The sequence below is a fragment of the Trifolium pratense genome, linkage group LG4 (assembly GCF_020283565.1).
Source record: "Trifolium pratense cultivar HEN17-A07 linkage group LG4, ARS_RC_1.1, whole genome shotgun sequence".
NCBI lineage: Eukaryota > Viridiplantae > Streptophyta > Magnoliopsida > Fabales > Fabaceae > Trifolium > Trifolium pratense.
This window is the reverse complement of record NC_060062.1, coordinates 40,452,509-40,475,002: the sequence shown is the minus strand read 5'-3', so window position 1 is coordinate 40,475,002 and position 22,494 is coordinate 40,452,509. Positions and strand designations below refer to the sequence as shown.

General features: G+C 35.5%; 4 protein-coding genes and 1 non-coding gene across 6 annotated transcripts; 2 read left to right on the top strand and 3 right to left on the bottom strand.

The window, feature by feature from the left end:
- The first annotated feature begins 1,450 nt into the window (after positions 1-1,450).
- Positions 1,451-4,471, top strand: LOC123921431 (pentatricopeptide repeat-containing protein At4g22760-like). Its single transcript, XM_045973968.1, is given in 4 exon segments — positions 1,451-2,468; positions 2,470-2,946; positions 2,949-3,593; positions 3,869-4,471. Coding segments are annotated over 3 exon segments (1,731 nt in total). The 5' UTR covers positions 1,451-1,508; the 3' UTR covers positions 3,243-3,593; positions 3,869-4,471.
- A 2,012-nt stretch (positions 4,472-6,483) lies between these two features.
- On the bottom strand, positions 6,484-9,780 carry LOC123921429 (riboflavin biosynthesis protein PYRD, chloroplastic). Its single transcript, XM_045973967.1, has 3 exons — positions 8,748-9,780; positions 7,745-8,043; positions 6,484-7,369 (listed from the first exon to the last, which is right to left on the bottom strand). Exons 1-3 carry the CDS (start codon positions 9,105-9,107, stop codon positions 6,742-6,744), a joined length of 1,287 nt encoding a protein of 428 aa, XP_045829923.1. The 5' UTR covers positions 9,108-9,780; the 3' UTR covers positions 6,484-6,741.
- An 810-nt stretch (positions 9,781-10,590) lies between these two features.
- Positions 10,591-16,876, bottom strand: LOC123921165 (probable serine/threonine-protein phosphatase 2A regulatory subunit B'' subunit TON2). The gene is made up of 12 exons (XM_045973585.1): positions 16,443-16,876; positions 16,254-16,345; positions 15,856-15,918; positions 15,662-15,760; positions 15,086-15,244; positions 14,872-14,943; positions 14,203-14,335; positions 13,363-13,427; positions 13,177-13,252; positions 11,872-11,973; positions 11,433-11,625; positions 10,591-11,079 (listed from the first exon to the last, which is right to left on the bottom strand). Exons 1-12 carry the CDS (start codon positions 16,576-16,578, stop codon positions 10,842-10,844), a joined length of 1,428 nt encoding a protein of 475 aa, XP_045829541.1. The 5' UTR covers positions 16,579-16,876; the 3' UTR covers positions 10,591-10,841.
- On the bottom strand, positions 11,209-11,325 carry LOC123882565. The gene has a single exon (XR_006799889.1). It is a non-coding gene; the product is annotated as a small nucleolar RNA snoR104 (small nucleolar RNA).
- A 2,255-nt stretch (positions 16,877-19,131) lies between the features above and the next one.
- LOC123921082 (pentatricopeptide repeat-containing protein At1g10270-like) lies at positions 19,132-22,128 on the top strand. 2 transcript variants are annotated; one of them, XM_045973479.1, is made up of 2 exons: positions 19,153-19,673; positions 19,778-22,128. In XM_045973479.1, the coding sequence occupies exons 1-2, from the start codon at positions 19,574-19,576 to the stop codon at positions 21,820-21,822; spliced, it is 2,145 nt and encodes a 714-aa protein (XP_045829435.1). In that variant the 5' UTR covers positions 19,153-19,573; the 3' UTR covers positions 21,823-22,128. The 2 variants fall into 2 exon arrangements, with proteins under 2 accessions (XP_045829434.1, XP_045829435.1); XM_045973478.1 differs by having other exon boundaries at positions 19,132-22,128.
- The last annotated feature ends 366 nt before the right edge of the window (positions 22,129-22,494 follow it).

The following is a 22,494-nucleotide window of genomic DNA, read 5'->3' as shown; positions in this document are numbered from 1 at the left end:
AGGAGTATAAGAAGAGAGAAATATGTGAGAAACGGAATTGATTTGATGTGTTGATTGGTAGAAAAAAAATAAGAAAGGGATAGAGAAGAAAGAAGTGTTGATTATTTTTAAAAGTATCAAATCGCCCCTAATTAAAAAACTCACAATCACAATTAATTTATCAAATAATTAATTCAATTCTCACTTTAAATTGATGAAGATTATTATAAAAATTTAATTGATAATTCCAAACATAAAATGCCTAATTACATGCCTAATTTTTTCAAAACATCTTATTTTTCCATTTAGCAAAGGATGCCTTAATCATTGTTGGTTAACATCATCATCAACATCCCATTTTTCCATTTGGCTTCTTCATCATCGTTTACCAGCAATAGTCCGGATCCCTTCAGTTCTTCACCAACTTTGCTTCCCTGCGTTTTCACTTTTATATTCAAGAGCAATTGTTACAATTTGTAGAAACAGTAAATAACAAATCATGAATGAATATGAAGGGTGAAATGGAAAAACATAAAAATGAAGCATCTTCTCTGCGTTTCTTCGCTGTTATGAGGAGAAATAAAAAGGTGATGGGTGCCATGATTTTTTAATCTCTATTTCCTATTTCTCTCTTCTCTATTTCTCTCATTCTTATTTCTCTGGCCAATAATGAATTAAATAATATCCCAGGAATATTAGTATTATTTACCGACCTTCCATGATTAGAAGAATATTGGCCGGTGAACGCCTCTTCACTAAGTTGATGCGAAGATAGTGGCGGAGCCAAAATTATTACAAAACTTAGGTAAAATTTCACATTTGACATAATATATAAATAGTACAATAAAAAATTCCAGTTTTACCCTAAACTAACCCCTAAAAATACCAACAATTTTGGCCAGAGCCTGGACAATTGTCCAGGCTTGCTGGGCCTTAGAATTGCCCATGTGTGAAGTGGAGTGCATCTGCACGACACCTCGATGGTCAAATTAGTATTTACGTGAAGCGGGAGGTTTTAGAAAGTAAACAATAAAATATTTGATTCATTTGCATGAGAATCATATATATACTAGCTAGAGTAGAGCCAAAGTCATCAATGTGAAGTTTAATTTCGTGTCCTCAACATTGATAACTTTCAGAATAATAGCAGAAAAATCATAACTGACAGAAAACATCAATAATTTCGATGTCGACCGTTACAAAAATACACGTTATGCAGTTATTGAGCAAGAACGTGTGACTCTGAATCAACATGTAATTGGACCGAACTCAACGCCAAAGTGGCCCGAGTTCGACATCAAGTTGGCTTATGCCCATTTTAGAACATTTATAAAATTAAAATAGATAAATAGTAGTACTATCGCGGGGACTTTTTATTTTTAATTGGCTAAATTTTAAATTTTTTTAATGGATAAATAAAGTATAACAAAATTGTCGTGAGTCGTGACGGCCATTGTTGGCATTGGCATGGGAAACTTGTGCCTGTGTCCTGTTTCAAGTTTCAAATTTTAAGAAAACAATAAATAAAAATGGTTGCTACAAAATTGACAACATTGATGAAAAACTGTTCAACTGTAAAACAAGCAAAACAAATCCATGCACAAATCTTAACCAATGCACTTACCCATCTTCAACCTCTCTTCATTCATCGCATTCTCCTCTGTGAAATCACCAACTACAAAACTATATCACATTATATCCTCTCAATTCTTCATCATCTTCAAAATCCAGATTCCTTCTCATGGGGTTGTGTCATTCGATTCTTCTCTCAAAAGGGTAATTTCACTGAAGCTGTTTCTCTCTATAATCAAATGAGGAGGATTGGGTTGTGTCCAAATTCACATGCTATATCCTCTGCTCTCAAGTCTTGTGCTAAGATTGAGGAAAATTTGTGTGGTGTATTGATTCATGGGGAAGTTCATAAATTTGGATTTAATTCTTGTGTTTATGTGCAAACGGCTCTTCTTGATTTGTACTGTAAAATTGGTGATGTGGGGATTGCACGTAAGGTGTTTGATGAAATGACTGAGAAAAATGTTGTTTCTTGGAATTCTTTGTTAAGTGGGTATATAAAAGCTGGTAACTTGGATGAGGGGCAACGTTTTTTTTATGAGATTCCTAGGAAGGATGTCATATCTTGGAACTCTATGATTTCTGGATATGCGAAAGCAGGAAAAATGGATCAAGCTTGTTTTTTGTTTCAACAAATGCCTGAGAGAAACTTTTCCTCGTGGAATACAATGATTACTGGTTACATTGATTGTGGAAGCATTGTGTCAGCAAGAGAATATTTTGATGCAATGCCAAGGAGAAATAGTGTCTCTTTGATAACTATGATTGCCGGGTATTCAAAGAACGGGGAAGTTGGCTCTGCTCGTGAGGTCTTTGACCAGATGGTTGATAAAGATTTGCAATCATATAATGCTATGATAGCTTGTTATGCTCAAAATAGCAAACCTAAAGAAGCCCTTGACCTATTTAATGGCATGCTTAAAACCCGAGATCTCCTTACATCCTGACAAGATGACTTTGGCTAGTGTTATATCAGCATGTTCACAATTGGGGAATCTAGAACATTGGCGCTGGATTGAGTCGCACATTAATGACTTTGGAATTGTATTGGATGATCATTTGGCCACTGCGTTAATCGACTTGTATGCAAAGTGTGGGAACATTGATGAGGCATATGAGCTATTCCGTGGACTGAGAAAGAGGGATGTGGTTGCATATTCTGCAATGATATATGGATGTGGAATAAATGGAAGGGTGTCAGATGCAGTCGAGTTATTTGAACAGATGGTTGGAGAGTGTGTCAGCCCTAATTTGGCCACCTATACTGGAATTCTGACTGCCTACAATCATGCTGGATTGGTTGAAGAAGGTTACCGGTGCTTTAACTCCATGAAGGACAATGGCATCATGCCTTCAGTTGATCATTATGGAATCATGGTTGATCTTTTGGGGAGGGGGCCGGACAGTTGGATGAAGCTTATAAGCTTATAATAAATATGCCAATACAACCAAATGTTGGTGTTTGGGGAGCTCTACTTCTTGCCTGCAGATTACATGACAATGTAAAGCTTGGGGAAATAGCTGCCCAGCATTGCATTAAGCTGGAGAGTGAAACAGCTGGTTACTATTCTCTTCTTTCTGGTATATATGCTACTGCTGGAAAATGGAATGATGCCAAGAAGTTGACGTCGGGTGTGGAAGGAAAGAAAATTATCAAGATACCTGGTTGTAGTTGGACACAGCTCATGTGACGTGTCACTCAACTAATGTAACTTTTCCATGAGATTGGGAAAATAATGTACACATAATATCGCTATAACTTGGGCGCATATTACATATGCTTTCAATGTGTACATGACAATTTTTTAGGGATGGAATTGTGTCAATGAAATGGTACTAAAGAGTGCGAGGAAGGTAATTTAGCATGTGCTTTAGAGTCATAATTGTTCAATATGTTTGAGGGATCTCTGCAGCTCTTGGTTCTACAACCTCAGGCTCATCTTTTCTTCCGCATCCACTTCTTACCCTTTCACTCCAACATAAGTCGAACATTCCTTTGTCCCAGATTCGTGGTTACACAAAGTAAACTTGAATTGCAGCTGGTAAACTATAACATGCTTGTTTTGTTTTAATTTTATGCAACTTTTCTCAACTATGATCTACCATTGCTATGATTTGGGTTATACTTGTTCTATTCTGGAGTCTCTTGTCTCCATTATTTGTACAGTTGATTTCATATTATTTATTTATTCTTTCCTTAATCAGAGAATAGTATTTAACAGAATTTATGTACCTTAACCTTTGTCTTTGTACATTACAATCAGAAATTATATTCAGAATATACTCCCTCCTTTTTGAAGTATTGTTTTCTCTGTAGCATGACCATGGATACAGCCCTAAGAGTCTAAGACATCATGAGCCAGGATGCAATGGCCTGGAAGTCGTTGGCCTCGCGTGTCTGGGGATGCACTGGTTTAAGATACAATTACAAGGGTATGTAAGATTTCCATGATTGATATGAAAATGAAGCAACCACGCGAAAGGACAAAGATGCTAAGTTATGAATGTATGTGACGCCTTTTCCAAACAAACTTAGATTCTCAGTTGTGGTAGGGATGAAACATCTTCAATCATCTTGGATGACAGGCACTATAATCACACACTCCTACTTGTGTTTCCACACGCCTGGGATGTTGAAAGCTGCTTCCACATTCAGTTGGCATTGGTACTGCTACAAACTTTCATAGCAACTGTAGCCACATGTATAATGTTACTTATTAGAGATATAGTTAGATGGAGATTTGTAGTTAGTTAAAAACTTGTTGGCCGCTATAAGTAGGTTTGATGTAATCAGTTGTATATATTTTTAAGGAGAAATGCTTATTTTACCAAGGTATTGTAAACAAAACACGCGAATGACGTGAGAATCATGTTCTCATTATCTTTCCTCAAAAAAAAATCTCCTATATTTCTTCTTAAAATCGAAGGCAGAAGAAATATAAACATTTATTTTTTAAAAAAAATGTTAAGGTTATTTTTCTTAACTGTTTTGGTAATTGTCTATTTTGTGAGATCTTACTATCCTACTATCTACTCTTTTTCTATACCCCACTGATCTTTAGTAAGATCCCGATTTCGACAACCATGGAAACAAGAACTCAGCATCACAATCTCCCCTGAGACAACATTGTAACCAACCTCATCTTACTGCTGGCCTTTCTGATTCGAGGGGCGATGGTGCCTGATTTCCGGTTGATGCTTAGGTTTGTCTTTCTTTCAAATATTTATGTGGAGTGTTCAATCGGGGGGGGCATCTGAGGCGGCGATTGGTACTTGGAAAAGCTCCGTTGGCCCTTTGGGAGCATTTAACTCATACTAATATTATAGAAGTTCCCTCAAACTGTTATTCCTATTGATCGTAAAGTAACAATCAGTTAGGGGCATCGCAATTATTACTTCACGTGTTGGAGCAACTTGTGGAGTAGTTTTGGTTTAATCACAATTATGCATCATATGCATGACCTGCAGGAACTATGTAGCTGCGTTTTGTTAACAGCGGTTAATCTTAGACTGTGCTTTTGACGTCTATGATTCTATGTTAGGTAGTGGATTGTAAGCAACCTTCTAATTTTGCGGGGGGGGGGGGGGGGGGGGGGGGGGGGGGGGGTTTGGGGTTAGGATATATACCATCACTTATTCATGAGCATTGTTGTCCTGCTGATTTTAGTCTTCTGGTTATTGTTCCTGTGGTTGTGTATATGTGGTTGGGAATGTGTTGGCTTTCTCTTGGTCGTGTGGTTTTGTCTTGGGATATGTCATGTGTTCTTTTCTTTTTTGAAATGGCAATATATTTCTTTGTTTTTCAGATTGTGTAACCTGCTTTGACATGTTAAATTATCTTTCGTTCGGTGGGAGAATGCACGTTGCATCTTGGTTAGGACTTAAGAATGATGGATATCAGATGCTAAATGTATAAGTTGTTGCAGTTTGCTTTCTAGTTAGTTTTTTTTCTGAATTATTTTATAAAGTAATTTAATGATTCAATTTCTTTTTAGGCGTGTTCTCTACACTGCCTTGACTTTGACAGATAGACTTTCACGCATCTTGTGGGATATGTGGTCATAATGGCAACAGTTATGCAGCAAAGGAAGAGATGGATCAATTTTTTTTTTCTTCTTGGCACAAGCAATGCAGTTTAAAATGTTTCAAAATAGTTGAATATTGCTATTGTACTTATGCTGAAACTTTCTATCTCTGAGTTCAAAAATTTAAATGAAGAATGATGAATACTTATATGATATGATGAGCATGAAAACACAAGCCATAACACTTCATGTCTGACGCAAGTTTTCAATTAACAAATGTATCCAACACACTCAAGCATGAAAAAGGTATAACTTTAAAGAATGCATAAGGTTAAATGGCCTCAAAGGTATACCTGCATATGTAGAGAAGTAATCAAAGCTTACTATTTTAAGTAGCAGTAACATCAATTTCAGTTTAAAACAGAAAATTGTAAATTACTGTCAAAGTACCTCATACTTTCATGAGGTAATAATATCAAAATCCTTCCAAATAAAATTATCATTGGTGAAACTAAATAAATCTAAATATTTAAAACAGAAATCATCTTTCAACAAGTAGCAAATAACTTTAAATTTCAAGTCCTAAAGTAGTGATTAATCCTTGTCTTTAAGACAATGGTTTTACTAGTGATGGTTGATCCTTGTCTTTATGAAGATAGTTGGTCTAGCTATGGAATCTGCAAAACAAGGATACTAAATCAACCTACTTTTCATGATGTAAATGTTCAAATAAAATGTACACGAGATTGCATGTTTGCACCTGATTTATTGCATTAGTATCATCTTGATTCAAATGGAAATTTAGCATCACAAACTATACAGATAAATGGTTCGGATGCAAAAGGAACCTTAAACTAAGTACTCTGCAATCTCTGTTATATGTGAATCTGTCACAAACTATCCAGAATCCTGATCAAATCAAACTGCTCACATATAATCGACATGAAACATGTGGCATACAAGTAACAACTTCCAACTCAGAAAAATGTGATCCCAAATACATGCAAGTAAAATATAATCACTTATAGCATAATACCCTCCGAGTGTCCAACAGGCAATATGAAAATTTTGCGTTTAAGTTTTAGTCTACATGAGCACATAATGCCCTTGAAACAAAACACAGAAAGACCTATGGATGGGGAGTCTTTGGCATCTATGAAACCAATTATTTAATATTTAAATATCCCTCGACTACAACACTTTGAGCCGAGGCCATGGGGCGTAAATATCCCACTTTTACTCCTTGATCTAAGTTCTTTAATTGTAATAAAGTATCATTCTGAGTACATCCTTTCCAAACAGGCAAAATTTCTGTCACAAATTTATTGATATACTTCTTCTCAATACCCTCCTTAACAAGCTCTTCATATTCACTGCAATTCCCTCTCATATCTAACAGAACACTACACAATCCTTGACGATTACAATAATCCAAGATCGCATCCAGATTTATTTCATCCAGAGACACAGTTTCAATTCCCTGTTGAGCCTCTTCTGAAGCAGTTGTTTCTCTACAATCTGTAAAGATTATGACTTTATCATTAACTTTATTATTGACCAATGGAATTTGATTTGAAGAACCAGAATCTTTATGCACTATAATCCGAATAGGTTGATTGGCTCCAGGTTCTTGAGACAAAGGTACCAAGTCTACAGACAAACTTTCGCGGAATAAGGAAGAAGACAATATAACCGCATCATATTCTTGTAATAGCCTAGAATAGTATCCACCAGATTCAGTAACTCCATTCCCAAGTGAGTCCAACAAGTTCCCATTGACAGAAAGAGAATACCTGTGATGCAGGAAAAGACTACGGTATGAAAAATGTATGTTTGTCCGAGAATCAAAATAAAAACGCAGAGTGATCCATAAATCCAAAACCAAACTCTAATTTGAACTCAAAGAAACAGCCAATGTTGTTAAATAGCAGCTATAATGGCGATATACCGTAACAGAATTTGAATGAATCGCTATTGTTCTGCAATATGCTATTTAGTATAAAATCTTATCAAATAGCAGCTATAACGGTACTATCACACATGCATAGCAGAATTTGGATGAATTGCTATTTCCGCAATCTGCGATTGACAACAGCGGAAGCTACAAATGAATCTTAGGAAAAGCAAATGGGATTATATACATAAATGCGGAGGTGGAATTTAATTACCTCAATGTAAACAGAGGCTTTCCGACCAACATGTGATGAATATATGCCTCATTGAGGCCCTTGCACAATTCTTCCTCGACGCCAACAACAACTTCGATTCCGGCATTTCTCAATCTATCCACCCCTTTAGAGGCCACAATGGGATTTGGATCCACCATCCCAACAACAACCTTTTTAACTTTGGCCTTAATGAGAGCTTCAGTACAGGGTGGAGTCCTTCCAAAATGATTACAAGGCTCTAAAGTGACATAAGCTGTTGCATTTTCAGCCAAATCACCAGCATCTCTCAAAGCAAACACCTGAAAAACACATCTCCTCCTCATTCAGCAATAAACACATACAAATTTTGAGACAAAATAAAACCAAACAGTAAAAACATGTATGTCCCCGGCCGTATAATCAAGCAGTCTCACAAAAATCATGATTTGAATTCAAATTAGAATTGAAAAGAAATGTATAGGAAAGACGAGAGAAAGAACATTATTTGCATAAACTACTCAGTTCTTTGTTTTTTTAAAATAAGGCTCTATTTGGATAAACAAATTAATTAAGCGCTTATAGAAAAAATTGCTCTTATTACATGAGTGATTATATATAAACTACTTCCATAACAAAAGATAAAATAAAGTAAAATTATTTTCATACAAACTAAAAATTATTTTTATAAGCTATCAATAAGAGGGTTTATGGAAATAAGCTAAAAACTGATTATGAACATGTAATTGTCTCCTTAAGTTCAATTAAGGGCCCGTTTGGATTTGGCTTATTTTTTAGCTTATGCAAATAAATAAAGTTTTGTGTTAATTCATAAGTTTTTATTGACAAAAATTGTATCTTTATAAGCTGTTTTATCATAAATACCTTGAAAAGCTTATAATAGTATATAAAAACTTATTTAGTTGCATAAGTTGTGCCGCATAAGCTTAAAAATAAGGCAATTCAAACGGGCCCTAAATCAATCTAAAGAGACTCTAAAAAGGAAAAAAGAGGGTGAGAGGCAAACCTCGGCATGAGGTTGGCCTGCTTTAGGATGGAAACCTTGACCAACAACTTCACCATCTTTGACAATAACACATCCAACTAATGGATTAGGGCTTGTATACCCTAAACCCTTTCTAGCAAGTTCAACACTTTTTCTCATGTAAAATCCATCATCATACTGATCATTGTTCTTTTGGGCACAAACAACATAACTACTCTTCCAGCGATGTAGTATGTTTATGTATGAAAGTGGTTTGGAAAAACCACAAGTGAATTTGAGTGGAATGGAAGAGGAAGAGCTGAACATGAACAAGTTTGCATCGATTGAGAATCTGGAATTACAATATGGGATTGAAACTGATAACCCCAATGCTGTTTGCATTGTCGAAGAATACAAATGTAATTAATTCTATAGGATGTTCTAATCAAAATTCAGCAAACTTGATTTGTTGTTGTATTGCAATTGGAATGATTGAAATTTGAAAATTCCTACAAAAAAACACCAAACTAACAAGAACATAGGATTTTATACACGAAACCCCCAAACTAAGACTGAAACATGAAAATGGACAGAGTGATTGAAAAAAAACAGAACAGCAACTTATCTTTTGAACAGAGAATTGAAAGAGGACGACGGTGAGACGGCAAGCACCGAGTAAGGGGAAGAAGAACGCCGCTGTGTAGCAGAAGAGAGGAAGAAAAGTGCCGTTAGGACGGATGACGTGGGCGGTGGTGGAGATGGCAGCAACGGCGGAGAGAGGAAGATTGAGAAGATGAAACTGTTGTTTCAGAGAGAGGAGAGAAGACGAGGAATTTTTTTTGTTATTATTATTACAAACAAATAATAAATAATTAATTGTAACCATTTAATCTCAGCCGTTTGATTTACCTTTTCCACATGTCACTCAAATGTGCAATCAACCCATTAAGTTTAATTGATTTTTATTTTTTTTTACCTTTCAAAAAGAGTAAAAACAGACACGTGGCAAACTATGCACTTTTGGATTGATCAAATGGACTAAAATTTCTGAAAGTCAGCCTATCTTTTCTCTCGTGAAAGTTAAACAATCCATTTTCCGCAATTAATAGTTTTGGTTTGGTTTGAAGTTCGGTTTGTTGGAAGTCATTGACTTTTTAAAAACCGACGGTTGAAATGAAAGCGGGCTTGTTTCCGTCAAACTAATGGGTTGGATCGGACAATGGTAATGACGTTATAAACCGGGTTGAACCGGTGATAACGATTATGATCTAAAGAAAATTGAGTTTGAATCTAATCTAGTGATAGAATAGTGTTGTTGTAATCTCAGTTACTCATCTCAGTCTACAACATTCAATCATTGATATTAATTAGTCGATGGACGACATTGGTGGATGAACGACTGAGATCGGCGCAGGATAAAAAATGGGAGGGACGGCAAAAAGGATCTAAATCCAAGATAATCACAGTCAAACACGGGTAATGGTGATGGTCGTTGTTGCTTGGTACGGCAGTAAATACTATAGAGGGTTGAATAGAGTTTTTCGAGTTTAGCGAGTGAAAGCGTTTTTAAAAAAGCATTTTTGAAAATTACAATTGGAATGACTATGTGAACGCAAACAAACTATGATAATAAAATGAACAATCACAAATATTATCAAAAGTGCAAAGGAACAATGTAGACGAAATTTTTATTCAATTGATATGATAAATACTATTACTATTTTTCATTTGTGTCTTAAGTGTATCATGATGAGTGTGTTTGTTGGCTCACTATGCTTCTTTTGGGATGAATCTAAGTTAATAAAAAGGGGTATTTTAAGTTGATAGAACCTTGGAGATACTTTACGTTGATAGACAAACTGAGAAAGCTGGACATAACTCGCCATTGACAACAAACCAATATTATTAAGTTTATATTTAATCATAATAACATTTGGCTAGAATAAGAAGTTCAAGTTGTCACTTCGAACCAGTGGCTACATACACTAATTTATGTTTTTACAGTTAATATTCAGATAAACACAACTAATTCCACATCTAATGACTCGAGCACCAGGTTACATGATGTGGCAATTCTGGGTTGAAATGTATTTAATTTAAGGAAGCAGCTTTCTGTTAGCGTGAACTGGACCGAAGCTATTCTTCCTCTGGTTCTTCTTCTTCCTGTAAAAGATTTTCTCTGTTGTCATGAGCCCAGAAGCCACGGACATCTATGAGCATGCTCGCTACAGTTCCGCCCTGTTTGCAGGCCAGTAGATCGGCCAATGTTATCTTGAGGTCATCTACTGGCTTAACCATATCCCATATTTCATCCCGTACATCTTCGATACAAAGTTCATAGTTTCCACCCTCAATCCATTTATGGTGTACATCTCTGTTTTGGATATTTATAATAATAAAACCTTAGTGAGAAATGAGAAGTTAAATAATTTTAATTATGTAATCACAATGTTAGTTTAAGGGACAATGAAAATTTCCAGAACCCCATCTATTAATAGAACTAATTTGTCACTGTCTATTTGAGACTTGCAGACTTGCTCAAGCACTACAAGTAGGAAACAACAGTTTTTTTCTTTAGGAAGGTTGTATCAGGCAACATCTCAGCATCTAGATGCTCCCCTTCTATTCTTCCAGTAGCCGTAGTAAAATATTAAATATTTGTCTGGGAAACAAGCACTAATTCAATGATTCAGGTAAATACAAAATAGATGAGTATCAGCAGTATACCTGAAAAGAGAGTGTATATCCGCTGTCGTAAGGTAACCTCTCCCTTGAAGATCAAGGCAACGAAACAAGTATGTCAAGCCTTCTGGGGTATCTTTGTTTTCTAAAGCCAGAACAAAGTTTAAGAAACTATCCATATCCATCTCCCGGATACGTCCACCACCACTCTTTCCACGGCGAACATGTTCATCGAATACTACAGGAAGCAAATTGATTTATTTAGTTCAATTATGAAAAGACAACAAGTATCTAACTATAAATGACAGTTACAATGCACACTGTTACCCTATCTTGAAAAACTATAGCACATACAAGTAGAACAGACAAGAGCAGTAACCATGGCTGTTATAACCAATTGGAAATTGTAAATAGATATTAACATACAGCGTAATTACTCTGACACAAATTTACCCCTGAATCGAAGGATGGTAATAGTTTCTACCTCTCTCAATAAAAATCTCAGTCAGAGTCCCATCTCCATATTCTCGCAGCTCTTGCTTGCTCAATGAACTGCTTGAAGTTTTATCAAGAGCAATAAACATGTCTGCAGAAAAATAAAGGGCAAATAAATACAACATCAGAACTTCAATTCATCATGAAATCCGCCTAAATAAACTCGTAGAAACTGGACCAGCTAACACAGAATGATGAGAAACCGGTAATATTTCACACTTCACAGCAACAAACTCAAATCCATGTGATAGTAGTAACGGTGTAAATTATAAGATTTACAATGATCTGATAGAAAAAAAATTAAATAGCATGGTCATTCGAGAGGGGCCTAAATACTCTAGTTCATTCTTCTAAGCTCCTTTGTCTTTCAACCAACACTCAGCTTATTTTGGTGCTTCTAGGGTTGACATGTGATGCACGGATGATCATGATATGTTTCAATAAATAACTACTTATTCACTGTTTAACTACCAATTAGCTACAGATTGACTACATTTTATTTAACTATCAATTAGGTTGCAGATTCACTATGGATTATTCGTTATGTATAATTTAACTATGATCTTGTTAACAATACAAATTTACAAAGAAGAAGAGAGAAACAACAAAAGGGAGGTTAGGGTTCCAATAGAATACCAAAAGTTAAGAATACAAATGCTACTCTAAAAAAATATAGTAAAACTACCCTTAACCTAGCTAAGAACAATAACATAACCTAATTATAATAAGCCCAATAACATTATCTAACATCTCCCCGCAAACTCACGATGTATTAACAGCAAGCATCGAGAGTTTGTCAATCAAGAAACGAAAATGTACTCGATAAATTATATAAATTCAAGACTATCTAATAGCAGCGGAAGCGTGGTGGGGCCCATAACCCACAGGTCCCTAGATCCGAACCAGCTCTCATACCATCTTAGAATTTTGGGTAGGGCCTAACTCAACCCTACAAAACGGTCGAATAAGGTGATGATTGCCCCCATTTATAAACATATCTACAGGTCATCTCTCATCTGATGGGGCACTCGTAACAAATCTATTAGTTCGCCTTAAAACAAACCCTCTATATTGTCAGTTACAAAAAGACCCCCCCCCCCCAACTAGGAACAAAAATTTCTTAGTATCAAGCTGGCAGTTCATTACACTTGGTCATGGCCAATTGACCATCTCCTTGATCATTGTTAGTGGCAAAATATGTAAAGTATACAATCCCTCGCAGACTAATACCACCATGCAAACGCATCACAAACAGGTATAAGTCGTGAAACCTCAACCAATGTAAGATACTCACCACATATACGCTGGGCAGAAGTAAAAGAGAACCAGTTTTCAGCTTGTTCTGTGTCTGTTACTTCTTCTTCACTTTCCTGAAAAGCATATAATACCATACTCAAAATAGAGCTTCAAATTAAAGCTTATATAAGAAACTAGAACAAAATATATGACGCTTGGTTTAAAAAGTATTCCATAAACTTACCTGGTGAAGCTCCATTAGTTCCTGAAGACAATTACTAAGCAGCACCTTCTTGATGCAAGCTTTTCCTGAAGTAAAGAAAATAATTATGTAGCCTTTGATAATACAAGATGGGTGAAGATATGCTGGATTAGCTAAAATTGATTGGGGGGGAATGTACACAAGCACAAAAACATTTTAAAAATATATAGCTAGACTATAAGCCTATAACTCAGCCATTACTCTGCCATGCCCCAACTAGCACAATGATTAAATGACATCATTAACTGCCCTTCCGACCCAGTCAACCCCAAACCATCAAAATAATTTTTCATTTCCACCTCTTAACATAAAAGAGGCATGTCTATATGTGCTACTTCGCGCTCAAAGCCTCGTCAGTTGTAAATTATTTGCAACACAATATATAATCAAGTAAGCATGAAAGGAAATGATCAATATAGAAATCCAACATTCATACCCTTTAGATGCAAGCCCTTCATGACTCTAAGTTGTAATATTAAAAGTTGTCCCAAGAAAAATGAATAAGTAATACGGAACAGACATGATAGCAGCACCAATCAATAACATAAGATTCAAAAACAATAAACAAGCATGTGTTATTTTCAACACGACTTATGGTGTGAAATATTCATAATACATGGTGATCAACTTTGGCTACAAATTGGTATAAGATTTTATGCATCAAGAGCTTTTATTCGAAAGATGCAATTTGGATTGTTTTAAATTCTATTTAATCATTTTAAATTGAAGAAAATATATTTGGTAGCAATAAAAAATTCCAAATAAATGATAATATGACCATAAAACAGCACCAAGCATCTAAAAGATATCAGTCATGCAAACCTCGTCTATGAGGGTCACAAAAGAAGAAGAATTTGTGTGCAGCGATGCGACAATACATCGGAACAAAGCTTGGATCCATATCACGTAATTGTGCCAAGTTTGGTATAAGACCTCGTATATAGGCTTCCATTTCCTGAAAATAAATTGGTAACATATCAGGTTAACCTTTTATCTAAGAAACTGTGCAATTGCAACTTGTTTCCCAGCTTCAAAGCACACCAAATAAACCACTCCAAAGGTTATACTCAAAATTCAAAGGGCCCAAAAAGCACCAACTCATGATATGCATAAGGTAGTTGAGAATAAAGGTTCAATAAAGATTAGAAAATAAGGAGTAGAACAAGAGATACCAATCCTTATAGATAGTTGGCCGGATAGAATGTTGCTATGCAGGGAAAATAGTGTTTAGAAGAGAAACTATTCTCTCTCTCTCTCTCTCTCTCTCTCTCTCTCTCTCTCTCTCTCTCTCTCTCTCTCTCTCTCTCTCTCTCTCTCTCTCTCTCTCTCTCTCTCTCTCTCTCTCTCTCTCTCTCTCTCTCTCTCTCTCTCTCTCTCTCTCTCTATATATATATATATATATATATATATATATATATATATATATATATATATATATATATATATTCAATTTTAAACAATTGGAAGTCTAACAGAGATAAGAATCCATACATGAAACTGAAGGAAACCATCAGAATCCTCATCAAGCTCACTCATATCAATTCTTGCCTGTGTAAGTGAAACCTGTACAGTCATGATCATTAGATACCTTTCATAAACATTTGACAATCAAACAGACGTGCACACACACACACACACATAGTAAAGTATCCATAAGAAATAAACAGAAATGCCACTAAAATAGTACAAGTTGAAAGTGACTTACCGTACGCATCACGTAAAGGTAAAATGGTAGAATGGCAATTCTTCCTTGCTCATCTTTCTCAAACTTCATGAAGTTAGAAGGACTAAAGAATCGCCGGCATTTAGGACCTATTTGTTCTGTACATACAGAGGCAATGTGGCAAAAATCTTCATAATTCATCTGTAAGAAACAAATTAAAGTATATGTAAGGACTGTGTCGAAAATAGAGTTTGAGTGCAAAGGCAAGAAGCCAAGTAACAGGGGATTTGTTAACCCTGTCAAGATCCCATGAAATTTGTGGTACATTTCAAAGAAGGGTCTTGCTAACTAGTGCACCCGGTGCAATAGTCAATAAGGTAAAAAGAGAAATAAAATAAAAGATATGCATTGAGAAAACAAAAATTTAAACTTTTAAAGTGTTTGACTTTACAACTTTCAAGAAAAACTTTCTCAATTTGTACTCTTAACTAGTGCACCCGGTGCACTAGTTAGCATTTGCCTTCAAAGATTTATCATACTTATAATAACAGGAAATCCAGTTATGTATTATAAAATGTGGAAATAAGAAGCAAACACATGATGATAGTAGCGACATACCTTTTCTGCACCAGTCGCATCATCAATCACACAGTTTTCTCTTAAGCACACCCACATTGCATCCAAATCATCAGCATTCAGCAAGAGATCTGATTGTTTCTGTTAAATGTACTAGGAATGTCACCAATTTTGAGAAAAATCATCCACTGTCTAAGCAGATATAATCAACAAAGAGGTAAGCCAGAAAATAATACCTTCAAAAACCGATACTTCGCCAATCTCTGGACTCGATGACTGATTGATCCCTCTTCAGGTTTCTAGAAGAAGATAAATCGTTTCAATATTTGTTTTGCAGATAGATAAGTCTTACATAAATACCAGAGAGACTCAGAAACCCAATCCTAAACTTCAAACATATAATAACTATCCTATATTATAGTCTGTAACAAATGATAAATGAACTTATATATAGAGATATAGCATGTAACTTGTAAGTGTCTGCTCTAGATATCAGGTAAAACTATATGAGTATGACAGTTTTCAATCAATTCAGGTTCAAATTTGTCAATCTACATGTTGTTACATGGTATACGAAACTAATAGTCGAACCCATTTACTAAAATGAGCATAAACGAGTAATGTTTTGACATGCCTTCTTGTAGAAACTGGGAAGTGTACCAGCTTCAGCACTTTTCTTCTGCTTATCTTTAAAAATATCAAGCAAAATTCTTTTTGTTTCGAGCTCTGCAAAGTAAAATTGAATTTATGAGGATACCACAAATTATACTAATTGATATAGAAAAGCTCAGGAAAAAAAAATTGGGGAAAATGCGATACGAACCCATCAAAGCTTCGGATCCAAGACCGGCACCGGATCCGATGAAACGGCGGAGATTGCGGACCCACAGCATAGAGGATGCAGGGGGAATTTTCCTCTGGCTCTGAGGAGCATCGTGTGTTTCGCCGTCGCTGTACATTGCAGACGGTGGAGTGAAATTGTAACCCTAACCCTAATTGAAGTAATTTAGGAATCTGAAATTGGTTTGACGATAAGAGCTAGTAAGGTATTGAAGGTCGGAGGGAAGGTTTGATCGGATCGGATCCGATCTCATGCAGCGGTGAAACCTTTTCCACTGTTCTTTCTTCTTCTTCTTCTTCTTTTTTTTTTATTTTTTTTTTGCAGTGTTACTTTAACAATTTGCACCAAATTACTAGTACAGTATATTAGGTTCGCTTATCTTTCAAACGCCATAAATAGAATCAACTTCTTAAGATAGTTATAACTGCTTAGAGTAGATAAAATAAAAGTGATTTTTTTTTAAGACGATAAAATAAAAATGTTAACACAAATTATATAGTAATATTTTTTAAAACTTTTTTTTACAGTATTATTTAGTTTTTGATTAAATATGTTTTTTGTCGCTATAGTTTTCTAGAATTTTCATTTTAATCCATTAAGATTTTTTTCATATTTTTTAGTTCAATTTTTTTTCGTCAATATTTTTAGTCCTTATTTTTCAGTCAGCTCGTGTATACTTTCACATTTTTGAATAATTTTTTGTATTCATAAAACATCCCCCATAAAAATTTAGAATTTTATATGAATTTTTATGTGCAAAAACAAAAAAAAAATCATATTTAATTCATTTTTTATTAAAAAAATTTAAACTTTTGTAACAGAGATTCATATAATGTACTAAATATGACCGCATGAAAAAAATTAAAATTTAAAATAGTATGCATGGGTTGAATGAAAAGTAAGTACTAAAAACATTGACGAAAAAAATTTCAGGACTAGGAAATGTGAAAAATAATCTTCAAAGACTAAAATAAAAATTTCTAAAAAACTATAGGGAACAAAAATATATTTAATCCTATTTTTTTAACCTACGTGGTAATATATCATCATGTATGTGTGCTCTAAAATAATTTTATATTTTCTTAGTTTTTTTTTTCTGGTTACATTTTATATTTTCTTAGTTATTATTTCTTCAAAACAAACGTGTTTCTTAGTCGGAATAATTTTTTGGTGATATACTGGCACGGCATCATAGATATACATGGTAGTTTTCAACCCATACTCATGCTTTTATAGTACATCTTCTAGTTATTTTTTTAATTAAAATATTTTAACAATGTATGTTATTTGTTTAAAATTATATTTTTCTTTCAATTTATAGTAAAAAATAAAATCAAATTGACTTTCATATTGTTTGGCTTTGGCACCTTCCTCTTGATTCAGCTCTCAAACTAAATATTAAGGGGTCTTGTATTTCTACTAATCGTTTTGCAGCATATGTGGGTTTATAAGACATCCATTGGTCTTTATTAAAAGTTTTCAAATAATATTAGAACCTCTAATTTTGAGTAGATGTTTGGATTATGGCATAAAGTTTACTAGGTGAACTCCTTCTTTCTTCTTTTCTTGTTGAGATTGACTAAAAAAACAGGGTGATTTGTTTTGTCGGCGATGAACTTTGTGTTATGACATCTCTTTGATCCTTCCTGCAAAAGTTATTCACATCTTTTATGCATCGGTCTCTAATTTTCTGTGTGCAAAACAGATCTCATGTTGTCGCATAGGATATTTAGGTGTTTGGCAACAAAGGAATGATGTCGATTAACTAAGGAAGAAATGAGGAAATTTTTGATAATTTCCTCCCTATCTTCAAGTACATCCCCTAACTTGTTTGGTATTAATAAACCATTTTATGAACAATCTCAACTGCTGATTAGAGATTGTTTTTGCAGTCACAAGTATTGAGTTTATCTTTTTCATAAGCTACGTGTACACTTCAAACCTAACATACAATCATGGAAAAATTTGGAAAACAAAAAACTATAACATTACATACATCAAATTAAATCCTCTTCTTCTATTTTCTTTTGGATATGAATTGGGTGCATTCACTTTCACCATACAGTCATGCATTCACATCATCTAATGATTCAAATTTAATACTCATCAAATAAATAAAAAACATAAATAAAATGAGTGGTTGAGATTCACCTGCAATTACTTTTTGACTGCAGAAAATCCAAATCCATTTTTTCTCCTATCTTCTAACTTTCTATCTCTCTCTTGACTATATTATTATTATTTTTTAATGAGAAGAGAAAATGAAATTAAGAAGGATAGAGTTAAGAGAGAGAAGGACATGATTCAAATCCAACATAACTTCACATTAGAAAAATATAATATACACGAGTAAAATATTATATATGTGATGTACCAAAAAAAAAATTATATATGTGTATAAACACAATATAAGTCAACTTTTGAGATTTAAACTTTTTAAATAAATAGTTACGATTTCGATCATTGATTTTTGTGTATGATTAATTTTATGTACCCTAAAAATAATTATTAGAAGGAAAAAATATATCTTATATTTCTAACAAATTTTTCGACGAAAATTAATCATTATTACCTAACTGTAAAAATACTGTAACTATATCATCCTAATTTGGTTATTGGATAAGACTTAAAAAACAACAAAAAAATAAAATAAAAATAAACAAGTAAGAAAAGGGCCAGAAGACAATAACACAAAACAATTGAACATTCGATTTGTCAAAAAAAAAAAAAAAAACACCAGTGATGGTTAGGGCTTAAGTTTAAGGGTTTAGAAGAAACAGAACTGTCATCGCAATTCATCCATTCATTCATCATGTCACTCTGCCGCCTTCTCCTCCTCCGTTCCCTCCGTCGTACCACCACCGTCCTTCCTATCTCAATCACCGTCCGTTCCTTCGCCTTTTCCTCTGCAGAAGAAGCTGCGGCAGAGCGCCGTCGTCGCAAGCGCCGTCTCCGTATCGAACCACCTTTAAACGCAATCCGTCCTCCACCTCATCAACATCAGTCGCGTGACCCTAACGCTCCTCGTCTTCCAGATTCAACATCGGCACTTGTCGGACCTCGATTAAACCTCCACAACCGTGTCCAATCCTTAATTCGCGCCGGTGACCTAGATGCCGCTTCCGCCGTCGCACGCCACTCAGTTTTCTCATCGACTCGACCTACGGTGTTCACTTGCAACGCCATCATCGCTGCTATGTATCGTGCTAAGAGGTATAATGAAGCTATTGCTCTTTTCCATTTCTTCTTCAATCAATCTAACCTTGTTCCCAATATTGTTTCTTACAACAATGTAATCAATACTCACTGCGATGAAGGCCGTCTCGATGTTGCTCTCGAGATTTATCGTCAAATCATCGCTGATGCACCTTTCAGTCCTTCCCCTGTTACTTATCGTCATCTCACCAAAGGTTTGATCAGTGTTGGTCGCATTGATGAAGCTGTTGATCTTTTACGTGAGATGTTGAACAAAGGACATGGTGCTGATTCATTGGTTTATAATAATATGATATCTGGTTTTCTTGAACTTGGTAATTTGGATAAAGCTAATGAGCTTTTTGATGAGCTTAAGGAGCGTTGTTTAGTGTATGATGGTGTTGTCAATTCTACTTATATGGAATGGTTCTTTAAGCAGGGAAGAGATAAGGAAGCTATGGAATCGTATAAGTCTTTAATGGATCATCAGTTTAGGATGATTCCTGCAACTTGTAATGTTCTTTTGGAGGTTTTGCTTAAGCATGGTAAGGAAAAGGAGGCTTGGGAATTGTTTGATCAGATGTTAGATAATCATACTCCTCCTAATTTTCAAGCTGTTAATTCTGATACTTTTAATGTTATGGTTAATGAGTGCTTTAAGCTTGGTAAGATTGATGAAGCAGTTGCTACTTTTAGGAAGGTTGGAACTAAGTCTAATTCTAAGCCTTTTATGATGGATGTTGCTGGGTATCGTAACATTATCTCTAGGTATTGTGAGAATGGGATGTTGTCTGAAGCTGAGACACTGTTTCAAGAGCTGTGCTCTAAGTCTTTGAGTCCGGACGTGCCTACTCACACGACTTTGATAGATGCATATTTGAAAGCGGGTAGTATTGACGAGGCTTTGAGAATTTTTAACAAAATGGTTGATGCTGGTTTGAGGGTGGTTGCTACATTTGGTAATAGGGTGTTTGATGAATTGATTAAGAATGGTAAAGTTGTTGATTGTGCTCAGATTTTGAGCAAAATGGGAGAAAAAGATCCTAAGCCTGACCCCACTTGTTATGAGGTGGTGATCAAGGGACTGTGTGCTGAAGGTTTGTTGGATAAAAGCCGAGAGTTGTTGGACGAGGTTATGAGGTATGGTGTTGGGGTCACTCCTGCCTTGCGTGAATCTGTGACTGAGGTTTTTAAAAATGCCGGGAAAGGTGAGGAGATTGAGAGATTACTAGATACGAACCGAGTTGGATACAATACTCGTCCAAGACCTACATACCGTCCACCACCGACAAGGTCCCCTTCTCAAATGACTGGAACACATAACCCAACTTACGGGCTTCCGCAACAGCGCCCACCACTGCCTTCTGCTCAGATGACTGGAGTACACAACCCACCTTCTGAGTTTCCATCTCAAATGGAAACACATCAGCAATACCAAACAAGGTCTTCTCAAGTTTCAGGAACACATAACCAACCTTCTGGGTTTCCGGCTCAAGTGTCAGCACAGAATTCCCCACCACACTTTGATACTCGAATGGCTGAAGCACATAACTACCGTTTTCCCTCTGGATATCCACATCAAAATTCAGGGCAGCAACGTCCACCACTGCCTCCTCAAATGACATGGCAGCAACGACCACCACCGGCTACCCAAATGACAGGAATGCATGATCAACCTCCATGGGGAGTATCTCCTCCAACAAATGGGCCGCAGATACCAACAGCTGGACCTTCTCATTCAACAGGGCAGCCTCACCACCCCCAATACCAACGTCCTCCTCATATGCAAAGGGTATCTTCTCAAACAACTACAAATCCTTATACACTAAATGGACCTTCACCTCAAATGACAGGCCATCAACCTTATGGACCTTCACCTCAAATGACAGGACATCAACGTTATGGACCTTCACCTCAAATGACAGGACATCAGCCTTATGGACCACCCTTTGCCCCCCAACAAATGGCAGAGCAACCATATCCGCCACCAGGGCAACACCATCCACTTTCAGGACCAACTCCTCCAAGGTCATCTCTTCCATCATACGTATTATCAGATAAAGCACCAATGCCAAATTACACCAATGCCAAATTATACAGCCCCAGGAACATCTTCTCAAGTTACAGGACCGTATCACCTATCATCAGGAACCCCTCCTCACTTTGAAGAATCACATCAACAGCAATTAGAAGTCCCTGAACAGGTTGCAGTCTGATCATTGGAGTTCAAGCTAATTCTTAGTGTTGCTCTCTCTCTTTTGTATTTTTAAAAGAGTTAATCTATCATTTTATATTGTTAGTGTCTTACGATGCTTACTTCTGATGTTCAGAATCATTAGGTGTTTATGAATTTCTACAGGAATAATTTTATATTTATTGGTTACGGACATGTATTGCATGTGTTGTATGACATTTTATTTTGATTTATTCCTGTAAACCTTTAATTATTAATACAGCACATCATGTTATTGAACCTTCTGATAAACTGATTATAGAGTTTAATTTGGCATTGAAGTGTAATTGATGTTATATTCCCCCTTCTATGGTAGTTGAGTTATTATATTTTGTTCTCTTTCTCCCACTATTTTTTTCTTTCATTTCAGCAGGCTATCAATTTCCTTTTAATTAATTTCTTGTCATGTTCTCATGCTGAGATTTTGCCAATTTGATGTTTAATTTGGTTATGTTGTTTAAGGATGTTTGGGACAGTTTTACAATTGTTTTGGAACATGTCCTGGTTTAAACTAGCAAAAAACAGGTGAAACATATGGGAATAAAAAGGTTATTTATCCAGTAAGGTATAGCAATTGAGCAGATATCTTGGTTGGATTACTCTGCT